General features: G+C 38.2%; 1 protein-coding gene across 1 annotated transcript; it reads right to left on the bottom strand.

Moving 5' to 3' along the window:
* Positions 1-8,607: 8,607 nt before the first annotated feature.
* On the bottom strand, positions 8,608-9,452 carry LOC112718269 (uncharacterized). The gene is made up of 3 exons (XM_025770092.3): positions 9,182-9,452; positions 8,978-9,112; positions 8,608-8,875 (listed from the first exon to the last, which is right to left on the bottom strand). The coding sequence occupies exons 1-3, from the start codon at positions 9,344-9,346 to the stop codon at positions 8,777-8,779; spliced, it is 399 nt and encodes a 132-aa protein (XP_025625877.1). The 5' UTR covers positions 9,347-9,452; the 3' UTR covers positions 8,608-8,776.
* Positions 9,453-12,131: the final 2,679 nt, after the last annotated feature.

Here is a 12,131-nt window from a genome sequence, read left to right as displayed (position 1 = left end):
CGGAAGACATAGTTTTCTGCGTAAAAGCGCGCAGTGGAATTTTGACCGGCAGTACCGGCTGAGACCTGTCTAGTACTGCAGCTGAGAAAATTGATTATGAGTAAATAAGATTAAGAAATGAGGGATTATAATTAGGGGAGGTAGAAATATTTGAAGTGCGATTTAGAGCGCTAATCTTAAAGGTTTTGGTCCAAAATTGGGCCAACGGACAAAAATAAGTGAACCGGGTCTAAGTGGGCCCAAGACCCAACATATATAAACATTAGTTATGAGCATTTCAGCTCATTTTGCCCTAAAAAAGGTGTGTGGGGCGCTGAATTGAGAAGAGAGAAGAGAAGAGAGAAAACCTAACTCTCTTTGATCTTCAAACCACCATAACTTGAGCTACGGAGCTCTGATTGACGAGCCGTTTGCGGTCACGCGTCGCTCTTCTCATCCTCTACAATTCTATCTAAGTTTTGTGGTGAGTATTCCATTCATCTCTGCCCAGTTTTCGAAATTCCCCACTGTTACACGTTTTTGGGAAGTTAGTGTTGAAATCTTGTGATTTTGGGTGTTTAGGGATACTCCAACATGGATTCTAAGTGGGTTCTATCCCTACTTCATATGGGCTGAGGTAAGAAGTGCTCAAACCCTTGTGATTTATCATCTTTATGAGCCCTAGGTTGATGTATGTATGTAATATTGGTTATGTTAGTGCATTTGATGGTTTTGGTGCACGATTGGGAGATTGGTGTTGCTTGAGGAGCTTTGGTGAGGCTTAGAGCTAAGGTTGGTGGAGACTCCCAAAGAAGAGGCTCAATTCATTTGGCTACAAGAGGTACGGTTTAAGTTTCATTTAAGTACCGTGTGGTGTGATGAGAATTCCTAGGCTAGATGCCCCTAGGATTAAGTTTGGATTGTGTAAATGGTTGGTGCTAATATGCATAGTGGTATGTAATGTGAATTAATGATTGGGTTAAGAATTGTGTGGCCTTGTATGTTTGGTGTATTGAGAATTGAATGTATGGGGTAATGAGTATTGATTTGTGGTTTATGCTTTTAAATTGTGAAATTGGGCCGGAGGCCGTGAATTTTGGGCCGGAGGCCGAGAAGAGGTAAGGAAGGTAAGTTGATATGTGCATTGTATGATGACACAAGTGATTGGATGAGTTTTAAATAATGAATGTATGAATGATTGGGTTGGTTATTGAATAATAAGGTTTGAGGAGTTGAAGTGTGGAATTTGGTAATTTTGGGTGAAATTATGTAGATGAGGTATGTTTGGTTTTGGTTGAGATATATTATGTGGTCATATATGTAATTACGATTATTGATGCCTTGAGGATATGATGATGCATGAGAGATATGTATGTTGTGATATATGCTTGAGGAATGATTAAGGTTGATTTGTGGGTGAAACCACGTGATAGTGAGTATGATATTGATTATGTATAATGATGACCAATTGGAAATAGTATTGTTGGAAATTGGGATAGGGAAGGATGCATGACATGTTAATGTGTTGTAATTTTGCCATTTGTTGAAATGGGTAAAAATGGTCATATGGCGGTTCTGTGAATCGTGGGAAAGTATTAATGTATGAGTTGAGGAGGCTTGATGTTGATTTTGGTATATTTTGATTGATTTCAAAAAGGGTTAAAATTGGCATGTTTTGGTTGATTTTGAAAAGAGTTGAAAATGACTTGTTTTGAAAATGGCACTTTGTGGTTTTGTATGAAAAATATGGTTTTTGGACATACTTTGACGGGACATAACTTGGACTACGGATCTCTGTTTTGTGCCAAATCTGTTTAGAAATGAAATTGGATCCGGGATGTCCATGTCGTTCGAAGAACGGGTAAAAAACGATTTAAAATGAGAGAGTTATGTCCGTCGGAAGATTGGGGGTTGAATCTGTAAATTCTACAGCTTTTAACTTAGAAAATTTTTAGCAGAATGACCCTCCACGCGTAGGCGCACTTGGCGCGTACGCGTCGTTCTTCGAGAAGGCACCATCCACGCGTGCGCGTGGTGTGCGCGTGCGCGTCGATGCGCTGCACCCATTGCCCAGCCATTTTCTCGAGAGTTGTGCCAGTCCCGAGAGTTGTGCCAGTCTTGTGCCTGGGGCGCAAGTGTACCCACGCGTACGCGTGGCTGACGCGTACGCGTCGTTATCTATTTCTCAATCCGCGCGTCCGCGTGAATGGCGCGTATGCGCCGATGAGTTTTGTGGCCATCCACGCGTGCGCGTGGAGTACGCGTACGCGTGGCCCTGTTTTCATCCCAAAGTTGATTTTTGAGTATTAAAAGCCAAATCTCATACTTCTAAGCCTCCGATCTCACCCCTTATGTATTAAATCATTATGATATGCCTAGCAATGAGAACGGAGCTAGGGGATGTGGTAACTTGCGAGTGAAGCAAGGGGAAAAGTTATGATCAATGATGATCAACGATGATTATATGAGATATGGAGGATGACGATGGGAGTACCGTGTATGCCATGAGCTGAAGGGCTATATTTATTGATAAATGGCTGGTTCTTGATTGGACCATGAGCCGGATGGCTGAGTTATTGCCAGGTCACGGCAAAGCCATTATTGATTATGGCTGAGAATAATTGCATATATGATTAATGAATGAATGTGTTAAATGGATAATAATGGAAGATGTTGAAATGTGATGTGTAACCCCGGGTAGTAGGCAGTGGCGTTGTCCACTTGCTCCGGGTGTGAGACGGAAAAGGATGTTTATGATAAATGAGTTTAATTATGGAGTTTTGAATGAATGTAACTCTGATACCTGGGCAGTAGTAAGGGTTGGGGTTCGTCCCACTTGCTCCAGGTTAATGTTTGAGATTTGATAACGATGAAGATTGATAATATGAATTGAGATTGAATGAATATATGTTTAAGATACCTGGGCAGTAGCAAGGGTTGTGGTTCGTCCCGTTTGCTCCGGGTTAATGCTTAAGATACCTGGGCAGTAGCAAGGGTTGTGGTTCGTCCCGCTTGCTCCGGGTTAATGCTTAAGATACCTGGGTAGTAGCAAGGGTTGTGGTTCGTCCCACTTGCTCCAGGTCAGAGATTGTGACGCCTGGGTAGTAGCGGCAGTAGTGGTGAATCCACTCGCTCCAGGTTGAGCTGTTAAACACCCGCCTGGGTAGTAGCCGCAGTAGTGGTTGTTCCACTGGCTCTGGGCTGAGCGGGTAGTAGCAAGGGAGTTGTAGCTCAAACCTACTTGCTCCGCAAGGGGTGTTTCTGTCCAATGGTTAGCTACCAGGACATGTCGGGTTGGCTATATAACCGACAGATGATATCATCAGCCATAGGGCAGGCATACATCATTTGCATATGTTTGAATTGTTTGGGTTTGCCTATTTGTTTTGGATTTCTATATCATACATGCTATGTTACCTGATTACGTGCTACTTGTTCTACTTGTACCTTATTTGTGTATTACTTGTCTGTATTGCTTGTGTTTGTACAACTGAGAGATCCCTCATGTTGGTGTCAGTGGATGTTGGTGGCTGTTCTTGATGAGATGAATTGATAATGCGATTGCATGATGATGATGATGATTTTTGAATGAGATAATTTGAGTCCCCTGGGTAGACGCAGTGATGTGATTTCACTAGCTCCAGACGAGGGTATGATGTATTGATATAGAGTTGCTGAGACAGAACAACTGGTGATGGTTTTGCTTATGATTCTGAGTCTAATTCGTGTAAGAATCAGCGAGTTGGGGAAACATGTGTAACATGAACTAGATTTAGTATCCCCTTACGGCAGATGCCTATTTATGGATTAGTGAGAATCTAGGCTGGATACTTGGTGAAAAGGAGTTTAGGATGCTTAGTGAGTTTTTATTGCAGTGCATTGTATTTATTTGGCACTTTTACCGTACTGGGAACCCATGGGCCCGGGGTTCTCATTCCATATATATCTCTTGTTTTTCAGATACAGGTCCAGGTGCTCAGAAGTGAGCTGTGGTTTGTCTGAGAGCCGGCGAAGATCTTTATTTTCTCTACTTTGTGTTTTGCTTAGAATCTCTCCACCTTTGTTTTGAAGATATTATATTATGTGTTGAACTCTTTTGGAACTTGCCTATAGAGGCTCTTATGTTTCCTTTGGGAGAGATTAGGATGTTCTGTTGTCAACTACTTTCATACTGTACCCTAGCCGGCCTAAACTTCGCGGGTCGCGACTAGTGGCTATTTACTTATGTTATATATATCTATCTGTTATCTATCTCTTAATCTCCTTTATGCCTTGTCCATATATCGCTTTCGGCTTCACGTTTTATCTTTTCGTTGTCGAATCGTGAGTGATACGTCTTCGCGATTTTATTTCTACTCTTTTCAGGCTTCTCGATTAATACTCCTTTCGAAATTACCTATGTTTAAATATTAAAAATCCACCTGAGAGTCGTACCACCATAATATCATTGACTTATGACTCGAGCATAAGGATTTGAATATTAGGGTGTTACACCTCCCGTCGCCATCGAGTCATGCCCGCGTCGCCGTCGTTTAGCTCGTTGCAATCCACCATCACCGTTGGAAGTCAAGAGCGAGCGAGAGGCAGAGAGATCCACTGCCGTTGGGAATCAGGTTCAGAGAGAGAGAGAGAGAGAGAGAAACACGACAAGGAGGAGAGGATGATAGCGGCGGTGGGTGTCACTACTAAGGGGTGATAAACGTGCCTAAACCTACTGGGTCGGCCCGCGTAACTCAACAAAAAAAGTGGGTCGGGATGGAAAATTGGGACCGCCAAAGAGCAAAAGCCCGCCTAACCCGCACCGCTTAAATCGCAGGTTTTGGTGGGGGCAGAGCGGGCTTCTCCGTCGGACTTAGTTTTTTTTTTTTGCAAGGGTGTATTTTTGTAAGTTTTTGGCCAAAATCCAACTTCTCCCAACCCAACTTACAAGAGTATGAAGATGAAAATTGAGTGTTTTGGATATGTTTATGTTGCTTTGGAGATAATATTTATAATTATGGCTTGGATTATGTTTATTTTGCTTTGGAGACAATATTTATAATTATATTTTGGATGAAAACTTGGTTTATAATTATATTTATTAGATATTTATAATTACAAAGACTTTAATGTGTGTGAATATAAAAAATATAGTTTTTTATGTCTTTAGAAATTATAAATTTATTAATATGGTTGTGAAATTATACATATTATTTAGTACTTAATAGTAAAAAAAAGAGGAGGTTTGGCGGGCTTAGCCCGCTAGCCCGTAGTTAGGCGGGGCGGGGCGAGATTCTAAGATCACCTCACTAGGCGGCGCAGGGCGGACCAGCCTGCCAAAGGGCGAGCTTCTGGCGGGGCGGGGCGAGCTTCCCTACTTGCCACCCCTAGTCACTACCACTATCGTCGTTGACGCTATTCAGTGGGGGAGGAAGAACCGCTACAAGGAAGGAGAGCAGGAGCCGTTGAAGAACTGAAGATTGATGGTTTAGAAAGTATAGTAAACTCTCGTTGTAAGTATAGTTACTAAACCAAACAATCAACCTTTCTTACAAACATTTTGGTTGTCACAAGTAACAAATTCCTAAATAAATTTATAACCGAAGTATTTAAACCTCGGGTCATCTTCTCAAGGAATTGCAGGGAGGTATGTTCTTATTATTGGTTATGAGTTTGTAAATTGGGAGTTTTAAGAATGAGGAACAATTATGATGAATGACAAGTAAAATAAATAATTGACTGTAAAATAAACTTTTGACAAGGTATGAGAAATTGGAAGTCCTATCCTAGTTATCCTTATCAATGATGATGAAAATTGAATCTTAATTTCACTTAGTTAACCTCTGTTGGTGCAAAGAAAGGTCAAGTGGCTAATTAGATTGATCTTTAAATCCTAGTTAATTCCTAGAAAACGATTGGGATCATAGAAGTTCAAGCTAATTGGCAAAGATAGCGGTTATCGATCATGTTAAGTTTGATAACTCAAGAGTTACTAATTTCTTAACCAAAGCCAAGAATGTAAAAAGCTGAATTAAAATCATAAATCTGAAAACATCTCAATAATGTATAATCCTAACATGAAAAAGTTCATAAGCCAATTGGGCAATATAAATCAACTGCAAATGAAAGCATCAGAGTAAATAAAAGTAGAAGGGAAACATAAATTATTGAACCTGATGAAGAGTTGAAATAAATCCTAATTTCTAAAAATCCTAATTTCTAAATCCTAAGAGAGAGGGGAGAGCCTCTCTCTCTCTAAAAACTACATCTTAAACTAAAATTATGAATTATGAGAGCATGTTGAGTCTCTGCATGTTCCCTGACTTTAATTTGTGTTTCTGGGCCAAAAATTGGGTTGAAATGCAGCCCAGAATCTCTGCCAGTGACTTTTGTAATTCTGCAGATCACGCACGTCACGCGTCTGCGTCGTCCACGTGATCGCGTCACTCAGCGTTTTTCGTATCACGCGTGCGCGTCATCCACGCATTCGCTTCGTTCGTGCAGCTTCCAATCTGCGCGGTCGCGTCAGGCACGCGATCGCGTCACTCTGATTTCTTCCATTTCACGTGGTCGCGTGAGCCAAGCGACCACGCGACTTCTCGCTGGTCATCTCCTCAATTTCTTGTGTTCCTTCGATTTTTGCACGCTTCCTCTTTATTCTCTAAGCCATTCCTGCCCTATGAAGCCTGAAACACTTAACACACAGATCAAGGCATCGAATGATAATAGGAGAAGATTAAGATTAGCTAAATTAAGACCAAAGAAGCATGTTTTCAATCATAGAACTAAACTAGGAAGGAATTGTAAAATCATGTAAATCATATGAATAAGTGGGTGAAAAGCTTGATAAAACAACTCAATTAAATACAATATAAACCATAAAATAGTGGTTTATCAGCCGTCGTGGTGGTCGCCGTTAGATTAGCCACCGCCGCTGCTGGAGCTCGCTAGAGTCAACCGTTGACAAAACCCCTTTTGTCGATATTTCAATATATGTCGTTGAGGTTTTTACGGTGTTATTGCAATAGGGTTGAGTTTCGGTTATTACATGTTGCAATTAGAGTTACTGTGGTTACTGTAAAAGTTGTTTGGAGTTGAAGCTGTGGCTGCCGCCACTGCGGGCCGAGAGAAAACGGAGTTTTGTCATGTAGTTGAGTTGCAATCGAGATTGGGGCACTTTCCTTAAACTTATTTTATTCTCAAGAATTATTATAAATTGATATTGATGCAAATAATATATTTGGTGATTATGTGAGTTTTATTGATTGAGCTGAGTCGTTTTCATGCAGGTTTCTACCGGTCTCATTAAAGAATTCAGCAAAGTCACTTTCATTCTCTCCCGTTTACTTCAGAATAACGTGGAATTCAATTTTGATGAGGATTGCAAAGAGGCTTTTGACAAGTTGAAGGGTGCATTAACCATAGCACCTATTGTGCGAGGCCTGGATTTGAGTCGTCCATTTGAAATCATGTGTGACGCCTCAAATTATGCCGTGGGTGCCGCCTAGCACCACGTGATGTCCCTTACACTATTGCTTATGCTTCGAAAACTTTAGACTCGACCCAGTCGAATTACACTACTACTGAGAAGGAGCTCCTAGCTATTGTTTTTGCATTTGATAAGTTTCGACCATATTTGCTAGGCTCCAAGGTAGTGGTGTATTTAGACTATGCTGCTCTAAAGTATCTCTTGAAGAACAAAAAGTCAAAGCCTAGGTTGATTAGATGGATATTACTCTTGCAAGAATTTGATTTGGAAATCAAGGATAGGAGTGGATCCTAAAATTTAGTGGCAGACCATTTAAGTCGGCTTGAGCATTTAGCCTTGGATCCTACTCCTATGAATGATTCATTTCCTTTAGACACCTTGCATGCAATTTCCCAAAACACTCCTTGGTTTACCCCCCGATTGCTAATTATTTGGTCGCACACATTTTTCCTCCAAATTTTTTGAAGCATAAAAAAGAAAAGTCGAGAAGTGATGCTAAGTATTACATATGGGATGATCCACATATGAAGAAAGCTTGCAACATAATTCGGCGAAGTAAGTTTCTTTCAATGATTAACTAGTCAGCCATATGTATGAAACAAATTATGAACCACAAACAAGGCAATGTGTACTACATAATCCATTTGCTCCACTCTTCCTTACTGTGCATCAACATTCTTGGTGAAGTTGAAATACACTAACTTGCCTTTTCAGAGGTCCACAACCATAAGGTACCAGTGGCGATTCTCGTTTAGAGGAATATAAATCTAAGTTGTAAAATTTCAAAGGTTACAAGTCTACTAATTTGAAATACAGAAACTTTTTGTTAATCAGTGATATAATGAAGGAGTTGTTCTTAAATCTTAGAGGTCTGATCCACGTATCACATGGATCTTGTTTGAATGAACTTTACCGTTTTCTTGCAATATATTGTGGAGTTGAAGGTTGTTTGCTACAACTCTAGGAGTAGCAAAAAAAAAAAAAAAACAAAACAAAATAATCAACTAAACTCGAACCAAACATTCAGCAAGTATATTGGTGCATTACTATAATGTTGTGGTCAACCACCATATCGAGTCGCTCCTTTCATCCATCAACATGGCCACAACCAAGTTCAGAATCTACTTCATCGGAGAACATGCCAAACAATTCCTTAGTAATATACCAAAACATTAATCATCATATAGATAGAACTAAAATCTTCAACTACACTATTGTACAATGAATAAAACATGATATTGTACATCATAAATCACTTTTTTCTATGGGCATAGCGTCTAGAACGCCTCCCTGTCCCTTTGACAGCACTCCGAGAGAAGCAAGACTTCCTCATTGTGCATGCCTTTTGGCAAAGATGTAAGTTCCAAGCACCATCTTTGTAGCCAAGAACTGCATTCCTATTGGAAGGCGAAAGACAACTTTGAAACGCTTCATACAAAGAGAAACATATAACTATATGTTGTAAGAAACTTAGCTGTTGACTGTCCAAACAAGAAAATAAAGAAGGATGAGATTTTATCAAGTGACTACCATAGCAAAATCTTCAGTAGTCATGTAGCCTAGCTTGATTCCTCCAACAACAATAGATTTTGTGCCTACATCAGGCCCTCTTTTGTCACACTCTGGGTCAGGTTCATCTCCTCTCTCAAAGTCTAAACGCCTCGCCTAAGACCGATGACATACTACTTTAGTCATGAAATCCTTAAAAAAAAGAACACAACACAATCTTCATACCTTCAATAGGCGTGATGCTTCGTGAGGTTTCTTGGCTCCGTTCTTCTTCGTTATGTTGTCAATAGTAACGACATCAATCCCCGTACGAACACTTTGCATCTTCACAGCGTAGGAAGGAGGAGCATTCTTCGCCTTGGAGGAGACATTGGCCGCCTTTGTTTTCATTTCCTCTTGTTTATCTTTTTCCTCTCCACGTGATGCATCCACATTATCTTTAATAGCTTTTCATGCTCGAAAATGATGTCAGTTAATGTTACCTTTGTTTTGCTTGTGATTAAAAGATGGATCTCATGCTCTTTTTGTTCTCAAAAGTAGATGTTGTGTTGGTCTAAAACATCATCACAACTAACTTTTCCTTAATGACAAAAATAGTCACAGCTCCAACAACATATTAACCTCACAGAGCCTATTAAAAATCGCAACAAGGACATCCTCTTCCCCAGTAATGTCCTTCATATTGAGCTTTAAAATGTCTTTGTTGCATAACGAGAATAAAATATCACTACATGTACAGACTACTAACAAACCTAATGAAATCCATAACAAAGTCTCTCACTGACGAAAGTTTGGTTTTTTACAAATCCTTACCCTGCTTCGACTCACTCATGATGTTACCTGAAAGTTGGAGTTATGTATTTTTCTTGAAAAATGATATCTTTATACCAAAAAAAATAAAAATCTCCCCAACTTAAAGCTTAGACGCTAATATATGGGACCATTGAAAAATATAGCCTGAGTACTATCTAGGCCAAATTCTAGTTGTGTTTTTTATTAATCATGGTTAGTTTACTATCTCCACCCCAGCACCAAATATATTGTTTGACTAATGAATAAACTAACAAATGACCCTTTCTTTTTACACAAGGATAACTTGTTAGAAAATTCCTTTAAAAAACTATTGATTGATTTGATGTTTAAATCATGACATTAGACTTTTAACCTTCTACAAATGTACTGCTTATAATTTAAAAATGTTAAAAAAAAGGTTTTGCAACAAAATAGATAATTTTTTTAAATTTTTTTCTCAAAGAAAATAGAAAAAATTCTTAAGAATTACATCTTAAAAAAACCTCAAAAAATTATATTACTATTTCTCCACTCTAATATGTCTTTCTTTAAAAACTATTTTCTTCAAAGAAAATAGAAAAAATTTATTAATAATTACATCTTAAAATAAAAATTCAAAAGTTTTTTGATATAATAGTCTAATTCAAAAGTCCTATCTAATCTACCTCTCCAAAGCCACCCAAGGTGTAAATACCTTGGAAACTACATATAATTTTTTCTCTTTCTAATCCTCCTAGCATCTATTAATGACATCAAATCATCATTAATATTATGCATAGAGAAAACCCACCCTTTTATTATTCAATTAACAAAAAACTTTCCATTTCTATTAATGCTTTGTGAAATAGTTCTTTTTCCTATGATTTAGTTATGAAAATATTATTTTTCTCCTTCAGACCATCAACCTCATAATGCTATTCTTCTGTTAGTCTACCACATCTTTAGTGTTTTTTTTTTCAAACTGCACTTGATCTTAAACTTGACAACAATAAACCTTGAACAAGTACCTTAAACTGTACCATCGATCCATCATCCTTAGTTTATTACAAAATACAAACCAATACCTCTCAACCATTACCCCTCTAATGTAAAACCATGAAAACTAATAATTAATTTATTAATAAATTAATTATGATCCCAAGAAATTAGAAAATTAAATTTTATAATATAAAAAAATAAAAATATTTAAAACTTGAATTTAAACGCTAATTTTAAAGTTTTTGGCTCAAAATTAAGCCAATGGACCAAACTGGTTGAACTGAGCCCATATTGAGTCCAAGACCCAACCCATTCACTCTTACTTAATGGCTTCAGCCACTTCTCCCTTAAAAAAAGGGATTCATGCTGCATTTTGTGGAAAGGGGGCAAGAATCAAGAACCCTAACCTCTTTCAAATTTCATTTCCACGTAACTTTTAATCCGGTGCTCCGATTGATGAGCCGTCAGTGGCCACACGTTCGTCTCAGAATTCTCTACAAAATTTATCAAACAATTTGGTAAGAAAATTGATATTTTGTACCCAATTCTTACCCTTTTAGTTTCGTAATTTTGAGTGATATATGTTGAGAAAATTTGTGTTTTGGTGATGTTAGGTGTGAATTAACTTTGGAAAATCATTAGGCTTTACCCCAATCTTTCATTGGTAAGGTGAGAAGTCTTTAACTCTTATGAAATTATTGAATTAATAAGCTTTGGTGTTGATTATAGTGATATAATGTGGAAATAGATTGAATTATATTGATTTGAAGTCTAAATTGGTGGTTGAGTTGTTGATTTGAACCTTGGAGGCTAGGAACCCAATTTTGATGTGGTCTTGGTGAAGTGAAAGCTTGAGAAACGGTGGAATTTGAGGTGTTCTGAGCTTAGAGAGGAATCGGCCAAGGTATGGTTTTGGTTTCTCGTAGATAATGTGTAATGTTATGTAAAAACTTAGGCTAGTTGATCATAGGATAAGTTGAACTATGTGAACTTATTAATGTTTAGTGGCTTTGGTGAAAATATTGAAGTAGATTATGAGAATGTGTTGGACAATGATGTTTATGATGATTGATGATGATAATGTGTTGTGATGATGATAGATAGATGAATAATATATTGTGTGGTTTTTAATGTTGGGCTATTTGGGATGAAAGTAATAAAAAATTGAGTGTCGGTATGTTGTGAGAGAGGTGGATTGGATGTGAAATTGTTTTGAATATAAATGATGTTGTTTTGGGGTGTCACACATTGGTTTTGAATTGAGGTTTTGGATAAAAATAGAGGTTTGGTGTTTTTGGTAAAACTTGATTTTTAATCAACTTCGATAGTCCATAACTTGAGCCTTGGATTTTGGAAATGAGTGGATTTTATGTCAAAATGAAGATAATTTCAAAAGCTTTAAAAC

The sequence above is a fragment of the Arachis hypogaea genome, chromosome 10 (genome assembly GCF_003086295.3).
Source record: "Arachis hypogaea cultivar Tifrunner chromosome 10, arahy.Tifrunner.gnm2.J5K5, whole genome shotgun sequence".
In the NCBI taxonomy this organism is placed as follows: domain Eukaryota; kingdom Viridiplantae; phylum Streptophyta; class Magnoliopsida; order Fabales; family Fabaceae; genus Arachis; species Arachis hypogaea.
Note: the sequence above shows the minus strand (reverse complement) of the source record. Positions and strands in the feature narration are given on the sequence as shown.